The sequence below is a fragment of the Callorhinchus milii genome, unplaced genomic scaffold, assembly GCF_018977255.1.
Source record: "Callorhinchus milii isolate IMCB2004 unplaced genomic scaffold, IMCB_Cmil_1.0 Scaffold4, whole genome shotgun sequence".
NCBI lineage: Eukaryota > Metazoa > Chordata > Chondrichthyes > Chimaeriformes > Callorhinchidae > Callorhinchus > Callorhinchus milii.
Window position 1 is genome coordinate 75360175 of NW_024704745.1, and position 14313 is coordinate 75374487.

The 14313-nt window shown below is 41.2% G+C and overlaps 1 protein-coding gene across 2 annotated transcripts in view; it reads left to right on the forward strand.

The window, feature by feature from the left end:
* The window catches only part of LOC103177160 (F-BAR and double SH3 domains protein 2), a 137843-nt gene extending 124328 nt beyond the window's left edge, over positions 1 to 13515 (forward strand). For both annotated transcript variants that reach the window (XM_042333902.1, XM_042333903.1), the window contains 6 exons: positions 571 to 654; positions 2026 to 2203; positions 3274 to 3494; positions 6797 to 6926; positions 7858 to 7943; positions 8432 to 13515. In XM_042333902.1, coding sequence (XP_042189836.1) covers positions 571 to 654; positions 2026 to 2203; positions 3274 to 3494; positions 6797 to 6926; positions 7858 to 7943; positions 8432 to 8515 — 783 coding nt within the window. In that variant the 3' untranslated portion in view covers positions 8516 to 13515. The remainder of the gene's footprint in view (positions 1 to 570; positions 655 to 2025; positions 2204 to 3273; positions 3495 to 6796; positions 6927 to 7857; positions 7944 to 8431) is intronic.
* The last annotated feature ends 798 nt before the right edge of the window (positions 13516 to 14313 follow it).

Here is a 14313-nt window from a genome sequence, read left to right on the forward strand (position 1 = left end):
GGACATTGCTGTGCGCAATTGGCTGCCGCGTTCGCCCACAAATATACAGTCAATTCACTTTACAGTGAAAAAAAAAGCTGTGAAGCGCTTTGGGACGTCCTCCCGACGTGAAAAGCGCTATATCAAATGCAAGGATTATTGTGGAGTCCTGTAGCTCAGTGGTTGAGCACTCGATTTGCAAGCGAGAGACCTGAGTTCAATTCCAGGCAGAGGGCGAAACCTTGGGCAAGTTTCCTTACTCCACACAGAGCCTAATAATAATCCCTCCAAAACCCAAAACAATAATAAATTGGTCATTTTCAATCCACGACTGTTTGTGGGACATTGCTGTGCGCAATTGGCTGCCGCGTTCGCCCACAAATATACAGTCAATTCACTTTACAGTGTGTTCTGTGAAGCGCTTTGGGACGTCCTCCCGACGTGAAAAGCGCTATATCAAATGCAAGGATTATTTATTATTAAACCCTCACTCCTACTCCTCATTTATACCCCTTTATTCCCTTCTGCCTCAGAAGAGTTTGTGATTATCTAGCTGATTCTCTTGTGCTCATGCTTGTTTATGTGCTGTAGGCAAATCAGCCGGATGAGCTCACAATTGAGGAACATGAACTCTTGGAAGTAATTGAAGATGGAGACATGGAAGATTGGGTGAAGGTACATTTGGTCTCTTTAATCTTAAACTCCTTATTCTTCCTTCAGGGTGAATATGTAACCATACATTGTGTTCCTTTGAAAGTAAAACCAAACGCTGGAAACAGCCTATTAAACATTTAAAAACAGTTGTCACTACTTAGCTAAAATATTTAGTTTATTTCAACAGATCTAGCAACTAACTGACTTCATTTATTCAAAATAAATAATCTTGGACACTTTGTTTTGTCTGTGTGTGAGCCCCTGAGAATTAAATCTCAGTAACTATTCATTGTATTGTCACCAGAATTATGCAATTTCCTCTCATTACTCATGGTCGGCTGTTGGTTCTTGCTATTAAATGTCACTGTATACATTTGCTAAATTTTGTAAGATATTTAGACATCTTGTACAATTGCTCTGAATTACAGCAAAGCATCAAGTTAATTGATCCTAGTGTTTGTATGAGTGTGATTCAAGAGACATTCCAGATTGCCTTTTAAAAACTGTTCAAAATTGTCTTGTCAGGAAAGGAAAACCTTGCTGTATTGTGTCCGGCTGTGTTCAATATCCCAAATGCTGTATCATACGTAGGGCTTTTATTTTTAACCGGAAAACCCCAATAAAACACTCCTGATACAAAAAAAAAGAAATTGATGTTTAGCTAATACACAACACAAAACCCCGCAAATGGTTACCTGTCCTGATGCCACCTGCGCATGTGTTACTCTTTCTCCGCCTCTCCCACTCTCCTCTGCGTCTGGGTTCCAGATGTGTTTGCGCACACAGGGAGGGGAAAAAGGCTTCTCTCACAAACACGTCACCAGACACGCCTGTGCAAACGTGTGGGAGAGGCACTGCTCATGCATGAAGACGCCTCTCTCTCCTCTGTGTGCACAAGCACATCTGGATCTTCTTACTACAAGTAAGTGAAAGCCTTGTAAACCACTATATTGTAGAACTCCCAAAAATGCTAAAAGTAGACCCTGTAAATGAAAATTTAACCCCCCCCTAAACAAAAGCCCTAATTATAGTTAAGGTGTGACAACATGTCCAATCTATGGGTCGTCATGTCTCCACGTTTTTGCCACGTTACAAACATACACACGTCAGGGAGACACGAAAGAGCTTCCTTACGTGCCTGCCACAACCAGAAAGTGACAGTCCTAAAAGTCAGCCATGTTTTGAGTTTAGGAAGTTGGCTCATCAGCTCTGGGAGTGCCATGTTTCTGGTTGACCTGAACCCAAGGTTGACCTTTGCTATAAGTTAAGCAGCATTATATTGAAGGCCACTATAATTTGAGCTTTCCCTATTTTGGGGGAGTAGCGTTGTAACTAATGCCATTGTATATTTTCAGGTTGCAATAATGTGTGTGTCTTTTCTTTCATCCAAAGGCAAGGAATAAGGCAGGACAAGTGGGATATGTCCCAGAGAAGTACCTGCAGTTCCCGACATCCAACAGTCTCATCAGTATGCTGCAGACTCTGGGCTCATTAGATGCACGATCCCATTCATCCAGTAATTCTACAGAGCCTGAGCTCGTCACTGGGGGCATTAACGGAGATTCCAGTGGTAATTTTCTATTTAATTCTTTTCTTCTTACTTAATCACTGGATAACATGAAAAGTAAATATCATCTTGAATGTTTCTGTCTGTCTCGGTGCAGCCAAAGTCTCTTAATATTTTTAGAAAGATACTAATTTTGGATCCACTTTCAATGCTGGGCCCAGTGCTGTTGAAAACCGTCTGAAGATTAGTTGTGTTGCAGCGAAATGTAGCACAATTACATATAAACGTATAATCACAGAGCTGCCTTGGCCTAGACTTCAATGATATGGCAATGTATCCTGTTTAGGGAGAACTTTCATTAAACGTATGGTTAGCTTCAGACTTTCAGTGGCATATTAACACTTTGTGAGGCCTTGTATTTATACCAATTACTAATTTTTTGGGTGTCTGACCTAGAAATTCTTCTCAGCTTAAGAGTATCCAGACCAGACTTGAGTTCCACACTGAATTACTGTAAAACAAAATCAAATGCAAGGATTATTATTATGATTCTCATTTGGAATTACTTGACGTGATTACAGTCCTATAGCTCAGTGGTTAGAGCCCTCATTTCACAAACGAGAGACCTGGGTTCGATTCCTGGCAGGGCGAAATGTTGGGCGAGTTTTCTTACTCCACACACCTCTGTTTACCTAACAGTAAGTAAAAACTCAGTTGTTAGTCGATTGGCAAATTGCTTTTCCGGGTATAATAATCCCTCAAGAAAAAATAAATAATTTGATTACTCAAACCACTTCTGTTGTGGGACACTGCTGTGCGCAATTGGCTGCTACGTTTCCCCCACAAATATACAGTCAGTTCACTTTACAGTATACTCTGTGAAGCGCTTTGAGACGTCTAGAAGACATGAAAAGCGCTATATCAAATGCAAGGATTATTATTATAAGTCACATCAGTTGGAACCATACATTTACTCCTGAGTTATGCAAAGTATGAGTTAACGCAAACTTGCACAGACTATAAACTCTTGAACGGGACATGGGCAGATGTACAACTCAGGTGATTATAAGATTTATATAGACTTGTATGAGTTTTACTGTATTATTGAAAACTACTGCTCGTTTCCCTTTCAGTTTGTTTTGTGAAGGCACTTTATGATTATGAGGGACAGACTGCTGATGAGCTTTCGTTCCCCGAGGGAGCTGTGATCAGGATACTAAATAAAGAAAACCAGGAAGATGATGGGTTCTGGGAAGGCGAGTTTAATGGACGCATTGGTGTCTTTCCCTCTGTGCTCGTGGAAGAACTGGCTGGGTCTGAGAACGGTGACTCTCAGTGGATTGGAGAAGTGCAGGTATGTGAGACTGTACCAACAGGAGCACCAGGGTGTTAACAACAACTTACATTTAGATAATTCCCTTCATATGTAAATACATGTTGGAGCACTTAACAGTGACGGAGCCTGATGCCATGACGGAGCCTGATCCCATGCCAGGGGGAGTTGTACATAGGCACAGCCAACGAGGAAGGTCTTAAGATATGATCTGAAAATTGGGAAGGAAGGGACAAGGCGAAGGGGTTGAGGGAAAGAGTTCCAGAGTTTCGGGATGTACTGCACAAATTGGCTGCCATGACTGCCGATGGTGGAACGGAGGGGGTGAGGGATATGCAGGAGGCCGGAGCCAACCGAGCAGAGGCGCAAAGTGGTCGTGTAGGGACTTTGAGCACCCTCAGGAAGTTGAGAGTGACTTATTGTCATCAGACTGCAAACCTCTGCAAGCATAAGCTGCACGCATTAAAATAAGTTACTTTTGTACAGCAAAAATCTATGTTAACTTACAATGATCAGCAATTCTTGGCAGATAAAATTTAGATTGATTCAATATTTTTCCCCAGTTATTGAGTTCTGTTATGCACCAAGTATAAACCATGTACAAAAAACAGCTGCATTACCTAACTTATAAATGGATGTGTAGAGATAGCAAAGCAGGTGCCTCTGAATACATAATTAATCAATCCTTGTCATTTGTTTTATTATACAATTAAGGGCATCTGTAATTTACTTTGTAAACCAAAATAACACCGAAAGGTTTACACATGGCATATGATAATCCAATTGAAAATTATAATGCAGATCTGCAGTTCTTTGAGCAGTAAAGCACACTAGTGCTTTAATCCTTACTTTGACAATAGAAAGTAAAGTCTAGAATTGTTCGCATATTTCTTCCCTCGTAGCTAACTTGCTGTGTTGCTAATTTCATTCAACAACAACAACAACAACATTACATTTGTATAGCGCCTTTCATGTCGGGAGGATGTCCCAAGGCACTGGACAGATTACAGCATTTCAGACCCGAGCTGGGGTCAGGGGGAGGTGGGGGAGGGGAAGCGGGGTGGCCGATGGCATGGTCAATGAGAAGGGTCTTGAGGCGGGACTTGAAGGAGGCCAAGGAGGGGGCGAGGTGGAGTGACTGGAGGATGGAATTCCAGAGGTTGGGGGTTGAGTGGCTGAAGGCTTTCCCACCAATGGTGGGTGGGTGGGTTGGGGGGATTGGAGCAGCCCAGAGCCGGCTGAGTGGAGGGAATGGGTGGGTTGGTAGGAGGTTAGGAGGTTGCAGAGATAGGGTGGAGCGAGACTATTGATGGCTTTGTATGTGATGACCAGGATCTTGAACTGGATCCTCTGAAGGATAGGGAGCCAATGGAGTCGGATGAGAGTGAGGCAGAAGGGGTCACAGAGTTTGGTGCGGGAGAGGACACGGGCTGCAGAGTTCTGGATTATCTACAGCCTGTGGAGGGAGGAGTTGGGAAGGCCCACAAGCAGGGCGTTTGCATAGTCGAGCCTGGAGGTGATGAAGGCATGAACAAGAGTTTCAGAGGCCTGAGGGGTGAGGTAGTGGCGGAGTCGGGCTATGTTACGGAGATGAAGGCAGAGCGGGTCACGGCTTGAATGTGGGGGAGAAAAGACAGTTGAGGTTCGAACAAGACCCCCAGGTTCCTGACTGGCTGGTGAGTTGTAGTGTGCAACCATGGAGGTTGATGGTGCCAGAGCCTGAGGTGCTGAGGCGCTGATGTGAGCCAATCAGGAGGGCCTCAGTCTTGTTCACATTCAACTGTAGGAAATTTGCCCTCATCCAGGACCGACAGACAGTCTGTCAGGACAGCAGTGGTCCTGGAGTTGAGGGCGGAGGCAGAAAGATAGAGTTGGGTGTCATCCGCATACATATGGAAGTTGACCCCATGTCTGCGGATGATGTCACCAAGGGGGAGCATATAGATATTAAAGAGGAGAGGGCCAAGGACAGAGCCCTGAGGGACTTCACTCTGAGTAGGAGAGATGGTCTTAACTCTAGAAATCTTGAATCTGATAGAAAACCACCACTATTCCCCTATCACTGTCCCCTTTTTTTCCTGCAATGTATTTTTTCCTGTGCATACACGTAAAGGAGAAAACGCTGTATGTATATTTATTATGTTTATATTGGTTACTTCCTTGTTGCTTTTAGTTGGTCCACGTTTAGTTTCTCAATGACTTTTCATCTCGCACCGAAAACTATATTCCGTTAAACTCGGGACTAAATCAAGATTGTTTACCCTGCATTCAAAATAATCGGTGTGCCACTTTGAAAGGCTAGACCCAGATTCCAGCCTATATTCATGCCTTATTTCACTTTGATAAAAATCTTTGGCTGTAAGCAACATTCTCGCAGAGTCACCACCACAGCAATTTAGTGATTTGTTATTTTAAGGGGAGTTAAAACTCTTGACTAAACTGCCTTGTACAGAGGAAGGTCTGAAAAGCTGCGGAAATGCAGAATCGAAGGAAATAACACAATCTTTCCTTCCTGCCATTAACTTGTTTATGGAACATGGAATTCAGATAAACAGTAGTTTTTCATAGGTACCAGTTTCTAGAGAACGTCACCTGACATTTAATCACAGATTGGCACCATAATGCTGAGCAATTTGCTGCACTATGTTACATTGTTAAGATGTCAAGTGATTTCTTATCAAACAATCTGTTAAAAGCAACCAAAAGGCATCCCTTTAGCTGGCATTGAGGTTTTTACTGTTCACTTTGATCTGCTTCATGTCCAGTTTGAGGCCTCTTAACAGAAGGGCAAGGAGAACAAAACTCCTTTGGACATGTCCAAAGTCATTGGTACTATTGTTTGTTCAGCTGATCGAACGATGGGATAGAAAATAGGAATTGTGCTATTGTGTGGTACCCCACCTCGAGACACAGTATTGTGTGAGCACAAGGCGAATTGAACTTTCCCAGTATCCCTGGCCTGCCTTGTTCCATTTCCCTAGCTTGAATTTCGTGCCATTACATCTGCCAGAATTTTTTCCATTGAAAAATATTTAAACATAAATGGAGTGGTGTCAATGTAAGGTCTTAATTTCCAATAACAAAACAAGCAAGTCCCAGGAACCAAGCCATTGCTGCACATAAGTACTAGGCACTGAGTAATGTAGCACAATCAAACTTCCAAAAAAGTGCTTTATGCTTGAAACTAATATCATCTTTTAAAAAATGCAGCGTAAAATACTCGTAATTACAAGTGTGTTTGGATTATTTGGCGATAGATATGTTTGTTGTTTATTCATTAAATATTTACATTTTCTAACCCACTTTTTAAACATGACATACAGGTATCTCCCTCCTCAAGACCACAGACCAATCTTCCTCCATTACCATTATATGATCAGCCGCCCAACAGCCCCTTGAGTAGTCCAGACAAGACTGGATCACAGGTCTTCCCCAAGTCACCCTCAGGCACAGGTAAGATACAGAAACTGCACTTGATTTACAATGAGTCCTGTATCTCAGTGGTTAGAGCACTCGCCTTGCAAGCGAGACACCTGGGTTCAATTCCAGACAGGGGGCGAAACCTTGGGCAAGTTTCTTTACTCCACACAGAGCCTAATAATAATCCCTCCAAAACAAAACAATAAATTGGTCATTTTCAATCCACGACTGTTTGTGGGGCACTGCTGTGCGCAATTGGCTGCCGCGTTTCTCTCACAAATATACAGTCAATTCACTTTACGGTCTATTCTGTGAAGCGCTTTGAGACGTCGAGAAGACGTGAAAAGCGCTATATCAAATGCAAGGATTATTATTACGCGTTTCGCCCACAAGCCTCACGTCAATCAACTTTGCACTATATCTTGTGACAGCTTTGAGATGTCTCGATGATGTGATAAGGTGCTACATCAAAATGCAAGGATTATTATTAATAGCCAAATATCAGGATAAGGTTGACATATACATCAGTGCTGAAACCACAAGCTTTTGTTTAAAATCCCGAAGGCACTTTACTCCATCCTTCAATTGGAGGCTTGATTCATTGGGACACTGAGCATCCCTGTCCAAGTGCATTTATCATGTGTGAGTATCGGCAGGCTAAGAGACAGTGAAGAGGCACCACAACTATTCTGTCCTACCTGGCACACACACACACACACATCTGCAGCAGGACTCGCTGCATAGGTATCAAGAGGTCAAGAGCTAATCAAAGCTAATTGTAGGTCAGCATGAAATATTAAATAAAGCTGCTTCTTAGTTTTTCTTGATCTCATAAGTGTTAATGAAGCACAAAGCGTGAATGTATTTTAATGTTTTAAAAAGTCACTTCTATTTTGGTGCCAATGTTTGCACAATTTCCGATTGTCTGAAATTACCTCAGTGTATTCTGGCTTTCATTCTCCAGATCCTGAAACCTTGACTTCAGACGTGTCCACTCATCCAGAACCACACAGATTCACACCAGAAACTTCAGTGGGAAAAATCCGACCAGTAAGTGCTTCCCTTGGATTAGAGATCTGTAATCTCAATCTTAAAATCATCACAAGTGACATCAAATCAAGGCCCTTTTCCTTTTTCCCCACCACCCCTCCCCCTCTCCCACATCTACAACCACACACTATATGCGCACACCTTTTTTTCTTGTCATACAGGAGTGTAGGTATACAGATACTACATACACTTAACACTTTGATTGAAGTGATCTGTTTCCATTTATCTGCTTAACTCCATTTCGATTCCTTTCAAGGCTGGAACGTGAAACTTCGCTATAAAGTCAATTGTGACAAGGACTATTTTTCCGTGTAAATGAAATGGAATATGGGAAGCGTCCAACCCATAAATTACACAGACAAAAGTGTTCTTGTTTTGATCCATCTGTTCAGACATAAGCTCATTTTAATTATGCTGTCCCTGCTTAACGCTGTAACAAATGGATGATTTTACAATGACGCCCTGAAGGTTCTCTTTACTGTTTGCAGGTACGGGCAGCTCCACCTCCACCAAGCCAGCATCACCGACGGAAACCAGAAAAGACGGAGGAGGTCGAAATAACCCTGGTGTAACCAAAAAGGAACACCTCCGTGTGTTCAAACAAAGACTGAATTATTCAGCGTTTCTGGTCTCCGATTCCCTGCGTACTCTGTGCCACATGTGCACTGGAATTGCCTCGTCGAGGAGCAATAGCGGACAAAGGAAAAAAGCAGTTATAAAACAGATCGTGAGGAGAATTCTCGTTTCTTTTTTAAATCAATATATCTTGTGCCTTTGCAACCAACATCTTTCGTTCCAATCGTATCAAATGGGCCATAAAGGTTTTTTTTTTAAAAAGAGCGAGATATTAACTGGTTGACCAAGCCAACATTTGTCTGGTCCAACAAAGACCATTTCTATTCCAGCCCAGTTTTCAAAGAAGACATCTAGGACCCAGGCACTGCTTTCTGTCACCAGATCAACAGAGTCCGGCACTCCTGTTTTCACACACCAATTGTGCTGTGCAGCGCACAGACCTGGATTGGAAAGACGTGCTATTCCAGTATAATCCCAATACCGAACTGTTATTGCTCTACCAGTGCTGGGGTGTAGGTAGGCTATTCGTATCAGTCAATCACTCATCATTGGACCTCGTCTTATAGAGGCTGAAAAATATAAGTACAGCTGAAGGCTTCACGACAGATCATCGGTACAGGCGTTGTAGTCATAGGATTATATTCCATATTCAATAAGATATTAAAGCAAGCCGCAAGGTCATTGAACTTACCTGTAGAAAGTATCTCCCTATAGCACATTATAAATGCATTTATTCAGCTATAATGGCAGTAATGTTAATGGACTTGAAGAATGAAGGGAATTGGCCCCTCTTGTAAGGACTGAATGTTTTCTAAGAGAGGCTGGTTCCTCTCCATAGTTCCAATGCAAAGAAAGAGAAAAAAATCAGACAAAGAAGGGAATAAATACAAAAAGATGCCTCTAAACTATGTTAACTCCAGATTCTCTTAGTTTTCCATAAAAGTAATTGTTTATGACTAATATTTATGCAATAATTCTAGTGAAGAAGAAAAAAAATTAAACATCAGTATGTTTAAAATCGGAAATAATGTATAATCCTGTTTCCAGTGAAGCTGTAAGAGCACAAATGCCCTGTAGTTAAGAGGCAAGGACTTGGTTTGTTTCTGGCAGATATGCTTTCCTTGCATCTATTTTAATTTTAAATAAAACTTTCAAAATTATTTCCCCTCAGATGACCTATTCGTGTGGTGGTTACTTGTTAACCACATTCGCTGCTTTCAGATTTTTTTTTCATTTATCTATCAGCGTTGGCATTATACTCCCCACAAAAGTATTATATCGGCAAAACTAAACTGGAAGATGTGCATTATTGGTGAATACTGCACTTCGTGAATACAGTGAGCCACTTGAATTGTATTGTGTGCATTATTCATCAAGCAATCCAAGGGAAACCATTATGTTTCAGCAGGATTGCTATTATCACAAGAAGACAAGAAAAGTATGTCCAACGTCACTGACAAAATGTGTTTAAAGTGACTTGCCAGAGCAAGGTATAGATTTCTGGATTATGTGCACGATTCACCTTGAACTCTACAATTGGGACCTTTCAGACTTGCCATATTTAATGTACTAAAGGTTAATCAGAAAACTGGAAAACAGGACTGGAAGCTAAGACAGCATTTAACCTGCTGTAGATGTCAAACACTAAATACTCGGCAAATGTGTCCAACAAAGTGACTAAGAGAAGTCATGGAGGTAAATCTAGTTTTAAAGAGAAAACTGCTTTGCACAGTAGATTCTTGCTGGATGACCCAAGGTGATAAACTAAGACATCATTCAAACATGATGGGTACCGTTTGTTCAAATACTCAAGTTCTCTTTCACTTCCACCCCCCAAAATAAAACTGGGAGTGTTGTTATTCCAAGCTGTTATCAATCTTGCGTGCCAGTACTTCTGGAGAAGAAATTGAGGTTAGCAGTTGTATTTTTGATTTCAACTACAGTACTTTATCATTTGATTCGAATTCTGCATCTCAGTACTGTTGACATAGAAAACTGCAGCGTTCAGATGCTACACTTCTTCCGATGCTAGTAATATTCTTCCAATAGGTAACTTAAAGACCAACAAAAGATGTTTTGGTTCGAATATGCAGCTATTTTATTTTCGTAAGCTTAGAAAACTATTCTCCCGTATTCAAGCTGTGGCTGAACACCTGGGATTTTAACATTGGTCGGCAAGATTCAAAATTGGATTGCATTGTTTTACCAATAAAAGCACTTTCAATTCATTACTTAAGCACATCTTCTAGTTCATTATTGTATATTATTTACCGGATGCTTTTGGATTCAGTAGCCAGTTGATTCTTTGTGATTTTTCTTTTTCCGACAGATACATTTCATCAGTGCATACTTTAGCTGAACTAACTGTACTCTGTACAGACTAGGTGTATTACTAGGTTACAACCATCCAAATCATAATTCATATTGCTAATTAGTAAAGATACTGTATCCCACTTATATTCGTGGCAACTCCTCAGAAAGCCAAACTTGCAGAGCTGTAGTGCAACCCCACTAGATGCCAAAGTGAACATAATCTGCTGCCTGAGAAGGCAGCTTTTGTTTTCCTTCTCTCGAACCCCAGAATCACGGACTCTGGCTAGAGATCACCATAGTTTTGCTTTCGTTTTCCATCATATCGCTCGTTGGTGTTTTGCGACACAAATACTCTTTCTCAGAGAGGGGTGAAAAAGAGAAGAGAGAATTGATAGTGAGGAAAGTTGTCCTGTCCTGCAGGCAGATTGTTCTTTTGCTGACCTGCAGCTTTAGCGATGATTTTAGAGCAGTCCATGACTGGTACTGGGGCACCTCCCAGCTCAAGGAACATAATGGCCAAACCAGGAAGGCTTAGAAAAGGTTAAATATCTGCAGCCTCAAAGACGCACGTGTAAACTACTACTGTTGCAGTTGAACCTTGATAGATAGAACTATGTTTGCTGATGATGCCTGAATCGGATTTCTTTTTTAAAAGGAATGAATGGGAATAGTATGTGGGACTTTGTGCTTTGTATCTGGTATGTGTTGCTAATATTTCCTAACACCTGCAGTTGTTAATTAAGGAGAAATTGAGCTCTTTATGAAGGCTGGTGTAACTTAGATTTTCTGCACATCTGTTTGATAGTTCAAATTTGATTTGCGATTGCAAAGGCAATCAGGCATCCCTTAAGGAAACTCGCCAATCTAGAATTGGAAAAATCTGCCTGAGAACGTGTCCTGCTAAAGTGTTCCTACTTACAACAGCCGTGACTTGTGTTCAGATGTTTCTCCCTTGTTCGAATCCAGATTCATTGCTGGTTCATCTCATGGATGTTTCTGGTGCAGATTAGCTGCTGAGAGGACCTCTACGACAGTCACTGAACTTCAGAGTTACTCTTTGTTCAGGAAGCACTTTGAGATGCTTTGACTTGATGAGCCACAATAATCAATCAGAACTTTTTATTTGCTTACTCAATCCAGTCATCCGATATAAATCAGCTGTGGCACCAGATAGGTCATCGACTCAGCCTTTGTGTGGCGCTTGTGTTAGTCGGCAAGGAATGCAGCTTTGACATCAAAGTGTGCAGACTGTTCCTATTCTTCAAAATGGCCCTTCATTATGGAAGATGCATGCAATGAACTAATTTGGGAAAGAGATTTTGACTGAATGTGGCTAGATTACTAATGATTAGTATTTGAATCTTTGGTCTCTGAATAGTATAAATATGACTTTTATGATCACTTGGTTGACCAGTCTCAGTTTGCAGAGGGCGAAGTGGTGCAACTTTCTAAATTATCCGAGCTAACAACTTTCTGTTCATATGTTACCTGGTACTTTTTGATGATACAATGTGCATTGATACCTTTCGGGGAAAGCGTGCTGTAGCTGAGAAAAATAACCGTCTCTTAAAGGCATCGGTCCAATTTATATTTACAAGTACAGAGCGGGTAAGGTTTTATATATATATATATATACATAGGAAGCAACTGATGAAATGGAGGTTAATGTAAGCAGATATATCGGATAGACTTTTAATGCTTCGGAAAATTGTAGTTGAGTAGATCATTGGAGATTGTCTCCTAAGATCCACCTATCAAGATACTGTATCTTAAAGACTCAGTTGTGTTTTGAAGTGTTCAACTTCTTCTTTCACTTGGAGAGATGAGGGTATTAAAATTAGAGAGACTGCAGTGTGAATGTCACATGGCTTCAAACTAGATGAACACCTTTTTCAAACCAACTATTATTATTAACCTCTGAGTGCCCATGTAGATTTTGGCGACACGTGACGTAGCAGTGACATAACTCACACTGCACCTTTCTCAGGCGTAGGTCCAAGTACTGCTGAGACCAACACTCAACGTAAATAAAGAGGTTCAGTTTCCTCACTTTACAGCAGGCTGAGACCCTGTCAGAAGGGCAAGTAACATTTCAGTGTTTAGAAGAAAGCACAATGAGGAGGGAATGATAACAGGGAATTTACTAAAATTCTCCATATCCAACAGTAAACTGGTTATTTATTTACAACCTTGCTCTCAGATGTTTTCATTCCTACTTCACTTATTCATTTCTTACTTGTATCTCCCGAAGTCATTTTTTTGTTTACTTTGAAAATGTTTACAGACCGTATTTTTTTATAATCTGAAGATCTTGCTATTACCAAGTCATTAAATTCATTTATAGGAAAGTTACCCTGATTTCCTTTCAGTCGTTGATTTGTTTTGCTGGTATGTTCTTATTGTATATTTCTTCACACGAGTATTTTAAAACTGCATTTTTGCTTATTTTCTTTTCATAAAACACATTTTAAGAGCTGCTAAAAGAACATTTTTTTTGAACTATTAAGTTTCCTTTTATCCAAGAATATACACAGGACTGGTCCTCCACATTATACATTGTACAGTGTCAGTACTTCAAGCAGAGAAAGCAAATGTGCAAAAGGTTTTCTGCGATGTATTGGCTGTTTAAGTTGTATTTATTATGTACAAAATGTTAAATAATAAAAATTTGAAATTTATTCAAGTTTTGAATGAGTAAATGGTTTTACTCTTCCTTCTGCTTATCAACACCTGTGTGTCAGCCTGGCTCAGTTGGAAGAACTCTCGCTTCGTGAGTCAGAAAGTTGTGGGTTTAAGTTATTGTCAGGATTTGGAATCCATATAGTTTATGCTGACACTCGTCCAGTGCACTGCTGAGAAGCGCCACATTGTTGGAGGTGACGTCCTTCGGATGAGGCATTGAAATAAGGATAATGGAGAACACACAATAAAAACAGAAGTCGCTGGGAACACTCAGCAGATCAGGCAGCATCTACAGAGAGGAAAGTGAGTTAACGTTTCAGGTTGATAACCTTTCATCCGGTCATCAACCCCAAATGTTTACCCTGCATGAAGAGCACTATATAAATGCAAGTTGTTTCTTTGGAACATCCTTTTGACGTGAAAAGCTCTATTGTAAGGGTTATTTACATTTACATTACCCCTCCAATCCAGTTTCCGTGCCGCCCACAGCACAGAGACCGCCCCGGTCAAAGTGACAAATTACATTCTGTCCATCTGCGACCAGGGCTCCCTCTGCCTCCTCGTCCTCTCTGCTGCTTTCGACAATGTTGACCACTCTATTCCCATCCACCGCCTCTCCTCAACCTCCACGGTGCTGTCCTTGATTGGTTCAGATCATATCTCTCACACCGACTGCACTTTATCTCCTCAAACGGCTTCTCCTCTAGCCCCCGGACCGTATCGTGCAGCGTTCCTCAGGACTGTCCTTGGTCCCCTCTTCAACATCTATATGCTTCCTCTTGGTGACATCATCCGCAGA